Source organism: Salmo salar, chromosome ssa13, assembly GCF_905237065.1.
Source record: "Salmo salar chromosome ssa13, Ssal_v3.1, whole genome shotgun sequence".
NCBI classification, from domain to species: Eukaryota; Metazoa; Chordata; class Actinopteri; order Salmoniformes; family Salmonidae; genus Salmo; species Salmo salar.
The window spans coordinates 113,663,071-113,683,143 of record NC_059454.1 but is presented as its reverse complement, the minus strand read 5'-3'; the positions used below and the strand labels follow the sequence as shown (position 1 = coordinate 113,683,143).

Below are 20,073 nucleotides of genomic sequence, written 5' to 3'. Positions count from 1 at the left end.
AATATCATCCTACTGTAGGCTATATATAAACTATCATCCTACTGTAGGATATATATCTACTATCATCCTACTGTAGACCATCTATCTAATATCATCCTACTGTAGGCTATATATAAACTATCATCCTACTGTAGGATATATATCTACTATCATCCTACTGTAGACCATCTATCTAATATCATCCTACTGTATGCTATCATGCCTAAATTTACTAATCTTGCCAATTAGCATTATGACAACTCAGCAACGCAATGGTAGGGATTAACTGAGCTGGACTTGGGTCATTGATAAGTCATTGTCTCAACGCAGACATATAATGCTGTGAAAGGATCCAGGAACCCACATGATTTGTGTGGATTCCATCCTTATAATACAAGCTTTGTTTCCAGAAGGTATCAAATGTGTCAATAAATATTACACCCACAGAGCTGCAGTAGTCTCGTAGCCAGTTATGGAGGGATAAAAGTCTGCTGAACCGTTCAATGTCACGATTTAGGGAGGGCAGAGGGCCAGATATTATGGGGCGTCTGTTGGTGTCAAGTAGAGACCCAATCAGTTCTTTAAAATCCATCTCCAGCTGTTCTGAGCTGCCCTTCATAATGCCCTTCGACCCCACATGAACCATGACACTATCAGCCCCCCAGGTGACTGACTCACAGCCTCAGGAAGCAACCTGGTGATATCCTGAACTTTGACCCCACATGAACCATGACAGTATCAGCCCCTGGTGACTGACTCACAGCCTCGGGAAGCAACCTGCTGATATCGTGAACTTTTTCCCCAGGAAAACACAAAGTCTTTGCCCCAGGTACAGATATATGCCTCACCATTGAACTCCCTGTCACAATAGCCAGAATGATCCGGCCTCTGTCGTGTCTTGAAGCAGATTGCGAGGCCAGAGCCACAGAACAGCAGAGAAGAGGGCTACTGAGACACCGGCTGTGTGCAGGACACAACAACCAAAGGGACAGAGCTCTGATCAAGAGAGCACAGCCCAGCGGAGAGGGCCCACGGTGGTCCAGGCTGTGCCCAGGCAGTTGATTGACTAGGACAGGGAGAGGTAGCTGGAGGGGCATCCACAGCCACAGAGGGAACATCCATTCAGAAAGTATTCAGACCCTTACTGGTGTTGGCCTGGTTCATAGATATACAGTCCATTCAGAAAGTATTCAGACCCTTACTGGTGTTGGCCTGGTTCATAGATATACAGTCCATTCAGAAAGTATTCAGACCCTTACTGGTGTTGGCCTGGTTTATAGATATGGCCGAGTCTCCATCAGCCTATCCTCCGGATACCATCCCCAAACCAATGGGCAGACGGAACATCTGAGTCAGGAAATAGGGAAGTACCTTCGCCAACACTACACCCACCAACCACACGAGTGGAGTCGCTATCTAGCCTGGGCCAAATATGCACAGAATTCCTTGGTGATTTCCTCACTCCTTTTCAGTGTGTCCTCTGGTACCAACCCCCATGTTCCCATGGGAGACCGAGCCAGGAACTGTGCCTGCCGTCGATAAGTGGATTTGATGGAGCGAGGAGGTTTGGGAGGTCACACATCGGCACCTCCATCAAGCGTCCCTCTCCCAGAAACGGTTCGCTGACCGGCGTCGCCGACCTACTCCACTCTTCCACCCTGGGCAACGTGTGTTGGTACCTTCTTGTACTGTATGCCAGAGCAGACTTGATGCGTAACTCTTTCCTACAGCACTGCATGCGTTTCAGCTGAGCTGTAGTCAATTAACAGAATTTTTAAATAGGTATTCCTTTTGTCCAGGAGGGTGAGGGCAGTGTGGAGTGCAATAGAGATTGCGTCATCTGTGGATCTGTTGGCGCGGCATGCGAGTTGGAGTGGTCCATGGTGTCTGGGATGATGGTGTTGATGTGAGCCATCACCAGCCTTTCAAAGCATTTCATGGCTACAGATGTGTGCTGTTAGGCGATAGTCTTTTAGGCAGGTTACCTTGGCATTCTTGGGCACAGGGACTATGGTGGTCTGCTTGAAGCAAGTTTTAATTGTCAGTGACAACACTTGACAGATGGTCAGCCCATGCTCTGAGTACTTTGTCTGAGTTTTCCGGTTGCAAATTTTAACCTGTTTAAAGGTCTTACTCACATCGGCTACGGAGAGCGAGTTCACACAGTCATCCGAAACAGCTGGTGCCCTCATGCATGGTTCACTGGTGCCTGCCTCGAAGAGAGCATAGAAGGCATTTAGCTCGTCTGGTAGGTTTGCGTCACTGGGCAGCTCGCAGCTGGGTTTCCCTTTGTAATCTGAGATAGTTTGCGAGCCCTGCCACATCCGACGATCGTCATATTCGGTGTAGTAGGATTCTATCTTAATCCTGTATTGATGCTTTGCCTGTTTGATGAGTATATAAGAGGGCGCTACAGTTGATAGCAGACACTCTCTTTTTTTTACCCTAATCGTAGCTTGTGGACATCAGAACAGGCGATCACTAACTTCCATTTGGATGAACATTTCTACTACAACTAGTCGGCAGCTCTGGACATTCTGCTTACTCCGGACCAGGCCCTGAGCCCTGGGACTCTAAAGAGGAAGTGGTGGCGAAACAGAGGCAGGCAACTTAACGAGACTATGTTGGTGAGCAAATAGACTGCCATTGTCCTCTGTCCTATTGGAGAATGTGCAATAACTGCAGATCAAACCGGATCAGCTCCGTTCAAGGCGATATCCAGTTGGATATACATCTCGCTGGTTTTTCTATGCATCATCAACACTGGACGGCAGACTTGGGGTTTTTCTATGCATCATCAACACTGGATGGCAGACTTGGGTGAGACGAAGGGAAGAGGGGTGTGTCTCTTTGTTAGCAACTTCTGGTGCGTGATCTCTAATGTTAAGGAAGTCTCTAGTTTCGCCTGAGAGAATAGCTCAAGATAAGCTGCAGACCATAATATTTACCAAGAGAGTTTTCATCTATATTTTTCTTAGCTGTCTATTTGTGACCCGATTCAGGAAACTCGGCATATGGCGCAAGTCACGACTTCCGAGTCGTTTGAACGTACATTTGTTTTTTAGCAAAATGCATTTTTTTTTAACAGAAATGCCTTCTCGAACATGTGAACTTTTCATGTGCCTTAATAACAAAGTTGTATGCCATCTGTAAATATGAAAAAAATTGTTAAATTACGAGCCGTGTTGGTTAAGCCACAGAAAAAGTCAGCAACCTTCCCACTAGCCATGAATGGCTGAGATAATGAGTGGGCTGGACATGCCGAGAGAGGAGTTCGGATTGGTCTGCCATATAGAAGGCTTCTGTCTATTTGAGCCGGTCAGTCTATGTTGGTAATCCTGTCAAAAACGTTTTTTTTTTTTAAATGTATTGTGTAGTGGAGCTGCATAAGTGTTGCTCTCTACTTTCTGGAGGATCAAGTTTTGAAATCAGTGGAATAGCTAAAGAGATGGAGAAAACACCTGTCCCTGGATTACATCTTCAAACTAAGGGCAACCGTGGTATGGCATTCCTGACACGGAGATGCGTCCATCATGCATGATGATGTATACAGGTAAGATAGTCTAGCTCGCTACATTTTCAAATATTACACATTTCTAATTTTGACAGAAAGGGGTTTCATTTCAAGCTAAAGTGTACTGTTAGCTAGCTAGCTACGATTAGCTGGCTGGCTCCCTAGCGGACGTTATTATTTGTTTCCCAGAGCCATTTGCTTTTCTAGTTAGAGCCTAATGTTAGCTAGCTAACATTTAACCTGGTTGGTTAGCTCCCAGCACTGTGGCATTGTTGGCACTTTGTTCATTGTTGTTTAACTATCTAACGTTAGCTGGCTGGCTCGTTAGCTAATGTTACGTGACGTGTGTGATCTTAAACGTTGTTTACCTAGCTAGGTTCATTATTTACCTAGCTAGCTAGCTATATGTCTTAAGCTAAAGTGTACTGTTAGCTAGCTAGCTAATGTTAACTGGCTGGCTCCCTAGCGGACGTCATTATTTTTTTCCCAGATCCGTTTGCTTTTCTAGTTAGAGCCTAATGTTAGCTAGATAACATTGAACCTGATTGGTTAGCTCCCAGCACTGTGGCATTGTTGGCACTGTTCATTGTTTTTTAAGTAGCTAACGTTAGCTGGCTGGCTCGTTAGCTAATGTTACGTGACGTGTGTACAACACCCGTTTAATATGGCCGGTGTCAGTAAACGTCTGCAAAAAAGAGTCATGTAATTGTTGCCAGCAGAGCTGGTTCGGCTGTTTTCATGTAATCCAGAGGTAAACAAATCAACGGCCAGAGCGTCAAGTGTGCACTCCGAGAGTGAAACGAGATGGGTGGGGCTAAAGCTTAAAAGAGTGTGAACGATGCCGAATGGGTGTAGACAAAGAGCTCTTCACTAGATACCAAAACATTCAAAGGGGATTTTCTCAAAAGTGAGTTTACAAGTTGATCAACTTTCAAAGCAGAATTACTTTCCCATTGTTCCTCAAATGCAGTGTGTGATATACCATTTTGTGGCTCTGAGTCTCTACTTTTATCCAAGGTAAAAAAACACAATTTAATATTTTGCGACATAAGACCGATTGGAGCCGGTCGGTCACATATGAGAGTTTAGAGGCCAGAGTGATGGAGAACGATGTTTCTGATCTAAGATATGAGAGATCCCTCACCAGAGTGATGGAGAACGATGTTTCTGATCTAAGATATGAGAGATCCCTCACCAGAGTGATGGAGAACGATGTTTCTGATCTAAGCTGAGTATCAGTATCCACGGCTCTAACCTGCCAGAACTCCTATCCACAGGTCAGAACTCCTATCCACAGGTCAGAACTCCTATCCACAGGTCAGAACTCCTATCCACAGGTCAGAACTCCTATCCACATCTCAGAACTCCAATCCACAGGTCAGAACTCCAATCCACAAGGCGGGAGGTCAGAACTCCAATCCACAAGGCGGGAGGTCAGAACTCCTATCCACAGGTCAACTGGTCAGCTCATATTCATGTAGATGGTAATTGATCTGGTCACATCAGAGGACACATTTCAGATTGTATCGTTGTTTCCTCACTGGTAAGGTGAGTCAGTAATGGTGGTGTGTGTGTGTGTGTGTGTGTGTGTGTGTGTGTGTGTGTATTGGTGATGTTGTCAACAGCATTGAGTTGTTGGTTCATTTCTCGCCTGTGGCTTAACTGCTTAACGAGCAGGGTGTCGTTACCGTGGCTACGGCCAGGCGGCTCGTTAGGGGCGGGGTCTCCAGTCCTTAATTAGTTTTGTTTAAAGGAGAGATAGTGAAGTCACCTCCACAGGGCTGTCACCTTCACATGGCTGTCACCTCCACATGGCTGTCACCTATTTACCAGGGCTGTCATTACCTTTATTTACCAGGGCTGTCATTACCTTTATTTACCAGGGCTGTCATTACCTTTATTTACCAGGGCTGTCATTACCTTTATTTACCAGGGCTGTCATTACCTTTATTTACCAGGGCTGTCATTACCTTTATTTACCAGGGCTGTCATTACCTTTATTTGTCAGGGCTGTCATTACCTTTATTTGACAGGGCTGTCATTATTACACTGAGATAGAGGGGAGAGTTACATGGGAAGAGACGCTTGAGCTACTCTGAGGACGAGGATAAGGGGATGTCTGGCCCAAACCCATAGTCTAACAGGACCAACAGCATGTATAGATAGTCTTAAACCCTAAAACATCTAGAGAGTTGACATTTCCAGAGTAGAGCTTAATAGAGTTTAGCATGAATGTCCTGAATGTAACAGAGGAAATTAATAGCAGTGTAGAATAGAGGAGAGGAGAGGAGAGGAGGGAGGGGAGGGGGAGGGGAGGGGGGAGGGGAGGGGAGGAGGAGAGGAGGGGGAGGAGGGGAGGGGAGGAGGGAGGAGGAGAGGAGGAGAGGAGGAGGAGAGAGGGAGAGGAGGGAGGGAGGGAGGAGAGGAGAGGAGAGGAGAGGAGAGGAGAGGAGAGGAGAGGAGAGGAGGAGACGGGATGAATGTGATTTAACTAGCATGATACGCTGTTCATTCATTCATTATATGGGGATAGGAGAGGAGCTTATAGGGATTGGGAGCGTAGCCAAACCTCTGGTTCTCACAGCCTTTTAGAACTTAATATGTTCATATTTACCATGACGAAACCTTCCTTCCAGCAGGCGCTTTTATGGAGGGAGAGAGGCTAACGGGTCCATACGTCCACACTACACGTCCTGCTAGTCTTCACTAAGCCTGTAGTCTACAGTAGAGACCTGCTAGTCTTCACTAAGCCTGTAGTCTACAGTAGAGACTTGCTAGTCTTCACTAAGCCTGTAGTCTACAGTAGAGACCTGCTAGTCTTCACTAAGCCTGTAGTCTACAGTAGAGACCTGCTAGTCTTCACTAAGCCTGTAGTCTATAGTAGAGACCTGCTAGTCTTCACTAAGCCTGTAGTCTACAGTAGAGACCTGCTAGTCTTCACTAAGCCTGTAGTCTATAGTAGAGACCTGCTAGTCTTCACTAAGCCTGTAGTCTACAGTAGAGACCTGCTAGTCATCACTAAGCCAGTAGTCTACAGTAGAGACCTGCTAGTCTTCACTAAGCCTGTAGTCTACAGTAGAGACCTGCTAGTCTCCTCTAAGCCTGTAGTCTATAGTAGAGACCTGCTAGTCTTCACTAAGCCTGTAGTCTACAGTAGAGACCTGCTAGTCTTCACTAAGCCTGTAGTCTACAGTAGAGACCTGCTAGTCTTCACTAAGCCTGTAGTCTATAGTAGAGACCTGCTAGTCTTCACTAAGCCTGTAGTCTACAGTAGAGACCTGCTAGTCTTCACTAAGCCAGTAGTCTACAGTAGAGACCTGCTAGTCTTCACTAAGCCTGTAGTCTATAGTAGAGACCTGCTAGTCTTCACTAAGCCTGTAGTCTATAGTAGAGACCTGCTAGTCTTCACTAAGCCTGTAGTCTACAGTAGAGACCTGCTAGTCTTCACTAAGCCTGTAGTCTACAGTAGAGACCTGCTAGTCTTCACTAAGCCTGTAGTCTACAGTAGAGACCTGCTAGTCTTCACTAAGCCTGTAGTCTACAGTAGAGACCTGCTAGTCTTCACTAAGCCTGTAGTCTACAGTAGAGACCTGCTAGTTTTCACTAAGCCTGTAGTCTATAGTAGAGACCTGCTAGTCTTCACTAAGCCTGTAGTCTACAGTAGAGACCTGCTAGTCTTCACTAAGCCTGTAGTCTACAGTAGAGACCTGCTAGTCTTCACTAAGCCTGTAGTCTACAGTAGAGACCTGCTAGTCTTCACTAAGCCTGTAGTCTACAGTAGAGACCTAGAACTGCTAGTCTTCAAAAACCTAGGAAGAAACCTAGAGAGGAACCAGGCTATGAGGGGTGGCCAGTCCTCTTCTGGCTGTGCAGGGTGGATATTATAACAGAACATGGTCAACATGGTCACTAAGCCTGTAGTCTACAGTAGAGACCTAGACCTGCTAGTCTTCACTAAGCCTGTAGTCTACAGTAGAGACCTGCTAGTCTTCACTAAGCCTGTAGTCTACAGTAGAGACCTAGACCTGCTAGTCTTCACTAAGCCTGTAGTCTACAGTAGAGACCTGCTAGTCTTCTCTAAGCCAGTAGAGACTGTCCTCTCACTCTCTCCTCCTCTCTCTCCTCCTCCCAGGCGCCCCTACCGGCCCCTATCTTAAAGAGGACCAGTTCCACTGGCAGCTCCATGCTCACTACTACCCGCCCCTGCTCCGATCCGCCAGCGTACGCAAGTTCATGGTGGGATATGAAATGCTGGCGCAGGAGCAGAGAGACCTTACACCTGAACAGGTAATACATTTGGGAAACAGTATTACTGCAACATATGCTACAGTATATATAAGCACAGATCTTCATTGGTCTAAAACATTTGGTAATTAGCTAAAGTATTCCTATGTGTCCATGTTATTTACCACAGCTCCTAATAAAGTTATCAGGCTAACTCAACTGTATTACTCTGAGGGAGGGTCCAGGCTGTAACTCTGAAGGAGGGTCCAGTCTGTAACTCTGAAGGAGGGTCCAGTCTGTAACTCTGAAGGAGGGTCCAGTCTGTAACTGAGGGAGGGTCCAGTCTGTAACTCTGAAGGAGGGTCCAGTCTGTAACTCTGAAGGAGGGTCCAGTCTGTAACTCTGAGGGAGGGTCCAGTCTGTAACTCTGAAGGAGGGTCCAGTCTGTAACTCTGAAGGAGGGCCCAGTCTGTAACTCTGAGGGAGGGTCCAGTCTGTAACTCTGAGGGAGGGTCCAGTCTGTAACCTGAGGGAGGGTCCAGTCTGTAACTCTGAAGGAGGGCCCAGGCTGTAATCTGAGGGAGGGTCCAGTCTGTAACTCTGAGGGAGGGTCCAGTCTGTAACTCTGAGGGAGGGTCCAGTCTGTAACTCTGAAGGATGGTCCAGTCTGTAACTCTGAAGGAGGGTCCAGTCTGTAACTCTGAAGGAGGGTCCAGTCTGTAACTCTGGAGGGTCCAGTCTGTAACTCTGAAGGAGGGCCCAGTCTGTAACTGAGGGAGGGCCCAGTCTGTAACTGAGGGAGGGTCCAGTCTGTAACTCTGAAGGAGGGTCCAGTCTGTAACTGAGGGAGGGTCCAGTCTGTAACTCTGAAGGAGGGTCCAGTCTGTAACTCTGAAGGAGGGTCCAGTCTGTAACTCTGAAGGAGGGTCCAGTCTGTAACTCTGAAGGAGGGCCCAGTCTGTAACTGAGGGAGGGTCCAGTCTGTAACTCTGAGGGAGGGTCCAGTCTGTAACTGAGGGAGGGTCCAGGCTGTAACTCTGAAGGAGGGTCCAGGCTGTAACTCTGAGGGAGGGTCCAGTCTGTAACTCTGAGGGAGGGTCCAGTCTGTAACTCTGAAGGAGGGTCCAGTCTGTAACTCTGAAGGATGGTCCAGTCTGTAACTCTGAAGGAGGGTCCAGTCTGTAACTCTGAAGGAGGGTCCAGTCTGTAACTCTGAAGGAGGGTCCAGTCTGTAACTCTGAAGGAGGGTCCAGTCTGTAACTCTGAAGGAGGGCCCAGTCTGTAACTGAGGGAGGGCCCAGTCTGTAACTGAGGGAGGGTCCAGTCTGTAACTCTGAAGGAGGGTCCAGGCTGTAACTCTGAAGGAGGGTCCAGTCTGTAACTGAGGGAGGGTCCAGTCTGTAACTCTGAAGGAGGGTCCAGTCTGTAACTCTGAAGGAGGGTCCAGTCTGTATCTCTGAAGGAGGGTCCAGGCTGTAACTCTGAGGGAGGGTCCAGTCTGTAACTCTGAAGGAGGGTCCAGGCTGTAACTCTGAAGGAGGGTCCAGTCTGTAACTGAGGGAGGGTCCAGTCTGTAACTCTGAGGGAGGGTCCAGTCTGTAACTGAGGGAGGGTCCAGGCTGTAACTCTGAAGGAGGGTCCAGGCTGTAACTCTGAGGGAGGGTCCAGTCTGTAACTCTGAGGGAGGGTCCAGTCTGTAACTCTGAGGGAGGGTCCAGTCTGTAACTCTGAAGGAGGGTCCAGTCTGTAACTCTGAAGGAGGGTCCAGTCTGTAACTCTGGAGGGTCCAGTCTGTAACTCTGAAGGAGGGCCCAGTCTGTAACTGAGGGAGGGCCCAGTCTGTAACTGAGGGAGGGTCCAGTCTGTAACTCTGAAGGAGGGTCCAGTCTGTAACTCTGAAGGAGGGTCCAGTCTGTATCTCTGAAGGAGGGTCCAGGCTGTAACTCTGAGGGAGGGTCCAGTCTGTAACTCTGAAGGAGGGTCCAGTCTGTAACTCTGAAGGAGGGTTCAGGCTGTAACTCTGATAGACTCCTCTTTCGGCATTATGAGCCTTCCTATCTGGTCATTAAACATGGACAGCGTTGTTCCAATCCTCTGGTGTCCCTTTTCAGGTCTCAAATTTTGCTGCTGTCATCGCACACTGTTATTTCAACCAAAAGATATGGGAGTTTTTCAAAATTGGATTTGTTTTCAAATTCTTTGTGGGTCTGTGTAATCTGAGGGAAATACGTGTCTCTAATAGGTGTCTCTAATGTAGTCCGTAATTGTAAACTATTACGGACTACAAGGGGAAACCCAGCCTCTAGCTGCCCAGTGACGCGAGCCTACCAGACGAGCTAAATGTCTTTTATACTCACTTCGAGGCAAGCAACACTAAAGCATGCATGAGAGCACCAGCTGTTCCGGACGACTGTGTGATAACGCTCTCCGTAGCCTATGTGAGCAAGACCTTTTAAACAGGTCAACATTCACAAAGCCACGGGGTCAGACAGATTACCAGGACGTGTACTCAGAGCGTGCACTGACCAACTGACAAGTGTATTCACTGACATTTTCAACCTCTCCCTGACCAAGTCTGTAATTCCTACATGTTTCAAACAGACCACCATCCTTGTACCCAAGAAAGCAAAGTTAACCTGTCTAATTGATTACCGCCACGAAGCACTCACGTTGGTAGCCATGAAGTGCTTTGAAAGGTTGGTCATGGCTAACATCAACACCATCCTGCCAGAAACCCTATACCCACTCCAATTCGCATACCGCCCCAAAATATCCACAGATGACGCAGACATACAGTATGTAGTTCACAACTCTACAACCCAGGGTTAGCTTGGAATGCAACAGACATATAGTATGTAGTTCACTACTCTACAACCCAGGGTTAGCTTGGAATGCAGCAGACATACGCTATTCACACTGTAAAAGGTTTCTTCTGGGTTGTCAGAATGAGGCCCAATCTGTCATGAAACATTGGAGGGATTCCCTTGTTGTTTCCCACATGACCGTCGCTGATGACATAATGTACTGTGGCGTACAGCAGGTCAGCCACCAGGGGGAGACTCGTCAAGGCCTGGTTACAGACGGAGTATACATTACGAGGCAATGGCTCCATCTGCTGGACGTGCCAGGTCTTGACGGGCTCTCCACTCAGGACTAATTGTGGCTGATTGGGGAGTTGGTGAGTAATCAAGGGCTGATTGCTCACCAGCTGTACAAGACCCATAAAGCTGCCAGAAGGGCAGCACATAGGAGGTGACTGGGGGAAGTAAGGTGACTTCCGTGTAGTTGGAGACGGGGCCCGAGCTAAGACGAGGGAGTTTGTGTGTCCGACAGGATACAGGAAGACCCGGAGCCCAGAAGATGGTATCCCGGAGAGGGTCTCATTGGGGAGACCTATCATTTTCTTTTGATTCATTATTTAATAAACACCTTTGAAACCGAGCTAATCATGCTTTGTCCGTCTCTGATCTGTGTAAACATCTTGACCCAATCCCCTGGTCTGCCACAAGTGGTGGAGAATGCGGGCAATCTGATAACGTGGTCAGATCAGGGTTGACGTTTACACAGCATCAGCATGGACGAGTTGATAGCTCAGTTTGTCCGGGCCCAACAAGCACAACAGGCGGTTCAGGAACGAACGCTGGAGGAACAGCGATTACAAACCAAGAAAAAGAGCGGGGATGACCAATAGCCTGTGCGGCCCGGAAGCAACCGGTTAACCAGCATTGGTCTATGGCGCCGGAGTCGGAGGGGGCGCCGGATCCCTGAATCCCTGGAGGAGGAGCCCATCCTCCCCCTCCTTGATTTCGAGGGGCCAGTCGAGACCCCCGCTGGGGGCCAACTGAGGGGACAATTCGGGACTGCCCAGTGGGAGGATCCGAACTTGAAAGCTGCCGCAGCCCAAGTGATAGCGGTGGATGGACAGCTACTTCCGGGGGGGAGTGACTGGCGATGCCCCCATTTCCAAATGTAGAATAACCTTTTGTATCAGGTGTCACGTCAACAGGGGGAACTTCGAGAGGTATTGTTGCTGCCCCGACGGTACGTGGGAACCGTTCTTCAGCTCGCCCACACCCACCTGTTGGGGGCGCACCTGGGAATGGAGAAGACCCGGGAACGGATCGCTGCCCGGTTCCACTGGCCCGGGATGAGGAGGGCCGTGGAAGACTACTGTCGCAGCTGCCCGGGTGTCAACTCAAGGCCCAGAAAGCCCACTTCCGAAGCCCATTGGTCCCCCTACCAATAATCGGGGTACCCTTTGAACGCATCGCCATGGACATAGTGGGGACCCTGGTATAAACAGCACGAGGACACCGGTACATCCTGGTGATAGTAGATTATGCCACCCGGTATCCCGAAGCCATTCCCCTACGGGCGGAGGTATCCAAGGGAATCGCCCGGGAGCTGTTCCACCTCTTTAGCCGGGTGGGCATTCCGAACGAGATCTTGACAGACCAAGGTACGGAGTTTATGTCCCGCCTCATGAAAGAGTTGTGTGCCCTCCTGCAGATCAAGCAGATCCGGACCTCTTTTTTTCACCTGCAGACGGATGGGCACGTCGAGCCCTTTAAAAAACGCTCAAACAGATTCTGCAGAAGGTAATCGAGCAGGACGGGAAGAACTGGGACCAGCTACTACCCCACCTAATGTTCTCAATCCGAGAAGTACCCCAATCCTCCACTGGGTTTTCCCTGTTCAAACTCCTCTACAGGAGGAGGCCACGCGGCCTACTGGACCTCGCAAAGGAGGTGTGGGAAGTCCAACCGACCGCATTACGCAGCGTGGTAGAGCACTTGGAGACGATGAGGGAGCGGATGACAGCCATATGGCCAGTCGTGAGGGAACATATGGAGAAGGCCCAACGCGCCCAAGCCCAGGTCTACAATCGGGGAGCCCAGCCCCGAGAATTCCAGGTGGGAGACAGGGTGCTGGTCTTAATCCCCATGGCCGAAAGTAAGTTCCTGACAACATGGCACGGACCATACGAGGTGGTCGAGAAGATGGGACCTGTCAATTACCGCATACGGCAACCGGGGAGAGGGAAACTTCAACAGATTTACCACGTGAACCTGTTGAAGAAGTGGCACGAGAGGACATCCTTGGCTTTGTTATGGTCGGGACCCAGGACGCCAACTGGTCCCGAGCAATGAGGACCTCGACCCGGCCCAGAAGCAAGAGCTCAGGGAGCTTATCGATTGGAACACGGCGGTGTTCTCCAAGAAGCCGGGCCACACGACCCTCATTGAACACCACATCCGTACCCGGCCCGGCAAAATGGTAAGAAAGAGGCCATATCGGATTCCGGAGGCCCGAAGGAAGGCCGGGAAACAAGAAGTGGAGGCTATGCTGAGGATGGGGGTCGTTGAAGAGTCCCACAGTGCATGGTGCAGCCCCATCGTGGTGGTGCCCAAACCGGACGGTAGCCTCCGCTTCTGTAACGATTTCCGGGGGGGTGAACGACATCAGCTTGTTTGATGCATATCCCATGCCGAGGGTGGACGAGCTCATCGACCGATTGGGAAAGGCCCGGTACATCAGCACCCTTGACCTGACCAAAGGATATTTGCAGGTACCGTTGGCAGCGTCCTCCCGGGAAAAGACGGCGTTTTCGACACCAGACGGGTTGTATCAGTACCGGGTGCTCCCGTTCGGTCTCCACGGAGCCCCACCCACATTCCAACGGCTGATGAACAAAGTACTTCAACCCTGCCAGCGGTATGCAGCAGCCTATTTGGATGACATCATCATCCACAGCCAAGGTTGGGAAAAGCACTTGACGCGCCTCCAGGCGGTGCTGGACGCGCTCAGACTAGCCAGGTTGAACGCGAACCCCAGTAAGTGCAAACTAGTGTTCGAGGAGGTGGAGTACCTGGGGTATTTGATCGGACGGGGGAACGTCAAGCCCCAGGAGAGGAAGGTTCACGCGGTACGTGACTGGCCCGTTCCACGCACCAAGACACAGGTCAAGTCCTTCCTGGGACTGGCAGGATACTATAGCCGATTTATCCCCAACTTTGCGGCTATAGCTTCCCCCCTCACCGATCTAACCAGGGCCCGCCTCCTGAAAACAGTGAAATGGACGGACGAGACAGAAGCGGTGTTCAGACGTCTGAAGGAAGCGCTGTGCTCCCATCCGATTCCGTAAAGCCCGATTTCCAGGTGCCGATGGGGTCCAGACGGATGCGTGTGATATGGGACTAGGCGCCGTTCTGTCCCAGATACACGATGGGGAGGAGCATCTCATCATGTACATCAGCAGAAAGCTGGTTCATTGAGAGAAAAAGTACTCTATTGTTGAGAAAGAGTGTCTAGCGGCGAAGTATTACCTGCTGGGTACCCACTTCACCCTGGTCACGGACCATGCTCCCCTGGTCTGGATGGCCAGGGGGAAGGACACAAACTATTGGGTTACCAGGTGGTTCTTGTCCCCTCAACGCTTCTCTTTTTCTGTTGTGCACAGGTCAGGGGCGAAGCATGGAAACGCTGATGCCCTATCGAGAAGGGAGACGTTCGTCGCACTGACGACAGTCCCCTCCCCGACAGAGCTAAAGGGGGGGTGGCGTACAGCAGGTCAGCCACCAGGGGGAGACTCGTCAAGGCCTGGTGGCAGACGGAGTATACATCACGAGGCGATGGCTCCATCTGCTGGGCGTGCCAGGTCTCGACAGGCTCTCCACCCAGGACTAATTGTGGCTGATTGGGGAGTTGGTGAGTAATCAAGGGCTGATTGCTCACCAGCTGTACAAGACCCATAAAGCTGCCAGAAGGGCAGCACATAGGAGAGGACTGGGGGAAGTAAGGTGACTTCCGTGTAGTTGGAGACGGGGCCCGAGCTAAGACGAGGGAGTTTGTGTGTCCGACAGGATACAGCAAGACCCGGAGCCCAGAAGATGGTATCCCGGAGAGGGTCTCATGGGGGAGACCTATCATTTTCTTTTTGATTTACTATTTAAATAAACACCCTTGAAACCAAGATAATCCTACTCTGTCCGTGTCTGATCTGTGTAAACGTCTTGACCAAACCCCTGGTCTGCCACATTACATTATCACCTTAGTTCAGTTTCAACTGTCTCTGTTGTACTTTACTGTGACTCTACTCTCTGTGTGTGTTCCATCCTCAGGCTGCTGAACGGCTGAGGAACCTTCCAGAAGAACACTACAAGACCATTGAGATGGGAGGAGATATTGGTGGAGAGACACCAATGACTCTACCACACCTCTGATCCTACCACACCTCTGATCCTACCACACCTCTGATCCTACCACACCTCTGATCCTACCACACCTCTGATCCTACCACACCTCTGAGCCTACCACCGGATCACCAACTAGATTCAGCAGCATACCACCAGTTGGTGAACCCTGGTCTATCACATTGACATTAGATATTAAAGTATGAATAACAGGAAATCAAAACAGTTTGATACAAATACTACTAGATCACTTTTTGGGATGATTTGGCGAGAAGGGAAATATATAATATTGCTGACAGTGCCTTCATAGAGTTTTCACACCCCTTGAGTTTTTCCACACTTTGTGTTACAGCCTGAAGTAAACATTTATTAAATTAAGATTTTGTGTCACTGTCCTACACACAATACCCCATAATGTTAAATTGGAATACTGTTTGTAAATTTATAAAAAATAAAAAGCTAAAATATCTTGAGTCAGTAAGTATTTATGGCCTAAATAAGTTCAGGAGTAAACATGTGCTTAATAAGTCACATAATTAGTTGCATGTACTCACTCTGTGTGCAATAATAGTGTTTAACATTATGTTTGAATGACTACCTCATCTCTGTACCTCAACACATACAATTATCTGTAAGATCCCTCAATCGAGTAGTGCATTTCAAGCACAGATTCAACCACAAATACCAAGGAGGTTTTTCAATGCCTAACAAAGAAGGGCACCTATTGGTAGATGGGTAAAAAAAAGACATTGAATATCCCTTTGAGCATGGTGAAGTTATTAATTACACTTTGGATGGTGTATCAATACACCCAGTCACTACAAAGATACTGTCCATGTTGTGTGCTACTGGTGGAGGAGTCAGGTGCAGGAGAAGTCAGGTGCAGGTTAAGTCAGGTGCAGGAGAAGTCAGGTGCAGGTTAAGTCAGGTGCAGGTTAAGTCAGGTGCAGGTTAAGTCAGGTGCAGGAGAAGTCAGGTGCAGGAGAAGTCAGGTGCAGGTTAAGTCAGGTGCAGGAGAAGTCAGGTGCAGGATAAGTCAGGTGCAGGTTAAGTCAGGTGCAGGAGAAGTCAGGTGCAGGATGAGTCAGGTGCAGGATGAGTCAGGTGCAGGATGAGTCAGGTGCAGGATGAGTCAGGTGCAGGATGAGTCAGGCGCAGGAGAGCAGAGAGTTGTGAACAGGCGAACACTTTATTTAGGCAGAGGCAATAAAACAGACAGACGCCACTGCGTCAAAACCTCCAGCCAAAGGTAAAAAGTGCAAGGCGCGAAACAGTCACAAAAATAAGCAAATGTTTAACAATTAAACATCCTCGTGAAATACCACGGAATACAGGGGAAAAACCAGCCTGGCGCGTAACACGAAACACGTAACAAAAACAATTTAACACAAAGACATGGGGGGGGGACAGAGGAATAAATACATGTGTGATTGGGGAATGTAAACCAGGTGTGCAGGGAACAAGACAAAACAAATGGAGTGGCGATGGCTAGAAGGTCGGTGACGTCGACCGCGGAATGCCGCCCGAACAAGGAGAGGAGCCGACTTCGGTGAAAGTCGTGACAGGTACAGGTGTCCTTCCTAACTCAGTTGCCGAAGAGGAAGAAAACCGCTCAGGGATTTCACTATGAGGCCAATGTTGACTTTAAAACAGTTACAGAGATTAATAGCTGTGATAGAAACAAGTCACTAAATTAAAACTGCAAAAAATGTGGCAAAGAAATTAACTTTTTGTCCTGAATACCAAGCGTTATGTTTGGGGCAAATCCAACACAACACATCACTGAGTACCCCTCTTCATATTTTCAAGCATGGTCAAATAAAATAAATAAAACATATTGGTCACATGTTTAGCAGATGTTATTACAGTATAGCTAAATGCTTGTGTTCTTAGCTCCAACAGTGCAGTAATATCTAACAATACACACAAATCTAAAAGTAAAGGAACGCAATTAAGAAATATATACAGTTGAAGTCGGAAGTTTACATACACCTTAGCCAAATACATTTAAACTCAATTTTTCACAATTCCTGACATTTAATCCTAGTAAAAATTCCCTGTCTTAGGTCAGTTAGGATCACCAAAATATTTTAAGAATGTGAAATGTCAGAATAATAGTAGAAAGAATAATATATTTCAGCTTTTATTTCTTTCATCACATTCCCAGTGGGTCAATACACTCAATTAGTATTTGGTAGCATTGCCTTTAAATTGTTGAACTTGGGTCAAACGTTTCGGGTAGCCTTCCACAAGCTTCCCACAATAAGTTGGGTGAGTTTTGGCACATTCCTCCTGACAGAGCTGGTGTAACTGAGTCAGGTTGTAGGCCTCCTTGCTCGCACTCGCTTTTTTCAGTTCTGCCCACACATTTTCTATGGGATTGAGGTCAGAGCTTTGTGATGGCCTCTCCAATACCTTGACTTTGTTGTCCTTAAGCCATTGTGCCACAACTTTGGAAGAATGCTTGGGGTCATTGTCCATTTGGAAGACCCATTTGCGACCAAGCTTGAACTTCCTGACTGATGTCTTGAGATGTTGCTTCAATATATCCACGTAATTTTCCCACCTCATGATGCCATCTATTTTGTGAAGTGCACCAGTCCCTCCTGCAGCAAAGCACCCCCACAACATGATGCTGCCACCCCCGTGCTTCACGGTTGAGATGGTGTTCTTCGACTTGCAAGCCTCCCCCTTTTTCCTCCAAACATAACGATTGTCATTATGGCCAAACGGTTCTATTTTTGTTTCATCAGACCAGAGGGCATTTCTCCAAAAAGTACGATCCTTGTCCCCATGTGCAGTTGCAAACCGTAGTCTGGCTTTTTAATGGCGGTTTTGGAGCAGTGGCTTCTTCCTTGCTGAGCGGCCTTTCAGGTTATGTCGATATAGGACTCGTTTTACTGTGGATATAGATACTTTTGTACCTGTTTCCTCCAGCATCTTCAAGGTCTTTTGCTGTTGTTCTGGGATTGATTTTCAATTTTCGCACCAAAGTACGTTCATTTCTAGGAGACAGAACGCTTCTCCTTCCTGAGCGGTATGACGGCTGCGTGGTCCCATGGTGTTTATACTTGCGTACTATTGTTTGTACAGATGAACGTGGTACCTTCAGGCATTTGGAAATTGCTCCCAAGGATGAACCAGACTTGTGGAGGTCTACAATTTTATTTCTGAGGTCTTAGCTGATTTCTTTTGATTTTCCCATGATGTCAAGCAAAGAGGCACTGAGTTTGAAGGTAGGCCTTTAAATACATCCACAGGTACACCTCCAATTGACTCAAATTATGTCAATGAGCCTATCAGAAGCTTCTAATAGACATTACATCATTTTCTGGAATTTTCCAAGCTGTTTAAAGGCACAGTCAACTTAGTGTATGTAAACTTCTGACCCACTGGAATTGTGAAACAGTGAATTATAAGTGAAATAACTGTCTGTTATCAATTGTTGGAAAAATGACTTGTGTCATGCACAAAGTAGATGTCCTAACTGACTTGCCAAAACTATAGTTTGTTAACAAGACGTGTGGAGTGGTTGAAAAACGAGTTTTAATGACTCCAACCTAAGTGTATGTAAACTTCCGACTTCAACTGTAAATATTAGGATGAGCAATGTTGGAGTGGCATTGACTAAAATAAAGTAGAATAGAATACAGTATATACTTATGAGATTATTAAAGCATTATGTAAACATTATTAAAGTGACCAGTGATTCCATGTCTATGTATACAGGGCAGCAGCCTCTAAGGTGCAGGGTTGAGTAACCAGGTGGTAGCTGGTTAGTGATGGCTATTTAACAGTCTGATGGCCTTGAGATAGAAGCTGTTTTTCAGTCTCTCGGTCCCAGCTTTGATGCACCTGTACTGACCTCGCCTTCTGGATGATAGTGGGGTGAACAGGCAGTGGCTCGGGTGGTTGATGTCCTTGAGGATCTTTTTGGCCTTCCTGTGACATCGGGTGGTGTAGGTGTCCTGGAGGGCAGGTAGTGTGCCCCCGGTGATGCGTTGGGTAGACCTCACCACCCTCTGGAGAGTCCTGCGGCTGCTTGCGGTGCAGTTGCTGACCCAAGTGGTGATACAGCTCTCAATTGTGCATCTGTAAACGTTTGTGAGGGTCTTAAGGGCAAAACCGAATGGTGGTGACTGTGTCATGTTATGAGTATGCTTGTCATCAGCAAGGACTAGGGAGTTTTTTAGGATACAAAGAAATGGAATACAGCTAAGCAAAATTATAGAGGGAAATCTGGTTAAATTTTCTTTCCAACAGACACTGGGAGATGAATTCACCTTTCAGCCGGACTATAACCTAAAACACAAAGCCAAATCCACACTGGAGTTGCTTACCAAGATAACATTGAATATTCTTGAGTGGCCTAGTTACAATTTTGACTTAAATCAGCTTGAAAATCTATGGCAAGACTTGAAAATGGCTTTCTTGCATCGATCAAAAACCAATTTGACAGAGCTTGAAGAATTTTTTTAAAGAATAATGCAAATAATGCAAATATTTTACAATCCAGGTGTGTAAAGCTCATACCCAAAAAGACTCTCAGTATCACTGCCAAAGAAGATACTAACATGTATTGTCTTAGGGGGTACAATACGTATTGTAAGCTATCATCAAGATATATGTTTCATTTTTCAGACATTTTAGATTTTAATCTGTCACCTTTTATTATTTTTGAATTGCTCAACTTTGATTTAGTAAAAATATTTTATATATTACAGCTGTGGTTATTAATTCATGTACAGATCAATTTTCCAGTAGCTTCCCGTCCACATTCCATACACAGTACCAGTCAAAAGTTTGGACACACCTATTAAAGAGTTTTATTTATTTTTACTATTTTCTACATTGTAGAATAATTGTGAAGTCATCAAAACTATGAAATAACACATATGGAATCATGTAGTAAGATTCTTCAAAATAGCCACTCTTTGCTTTGATGACAGAACTGGCAAATCTGGTGCAGCCCATGAGGAGGAGATGCACTGCAGTATTTAATGCAGCTGGTGGCCACACCAGATACTGACTGTTACTTTTGATTTTGACCCCCCTCTTCGTTCAGGGACACATGATTCCATTGCTGTTAGTCACATGTCTGTGGAACTTGTTCAGTTTATGTCTCAGTTGTTGAATGTTGTTATTTTCATACAAATATTTAAA

At 47.4% G+C, this 20,073-nt stretch overlaps 1 protein-coding gene across 2 annotated transcripts in view; it reads left to right on the top strand.

Annotated features, from left to right (window-relative positions):
* galt (galactose-1-phosphate uridylyltransferase) overlaps positions 1-15,383 on the top strand; it is a 75,196-nt gene extending 59,813 nt beyond the window's left edge. The window contains exons 9-11 of one of the 2 annotated variants that reach the window (XR_006758349.1): positions 4,871-4,977; positions 7,626-7,780; positions 14,839-14,876. Coding sequence is in view for 1 of the 2 variants with exons in the window: in NM_001140448.2 (NP_001133920.1) it covers positions 7,626-7,780; positions 14,839-14,940 (257 nt within the window). In the remaining variant the exon portion in view is untranslated. 2 annotated transcript variants of the gene reach the window in all.
* The last annotated feature ends 4,690 nt before the right edge of the window (positions 15,384-20,073 follow it).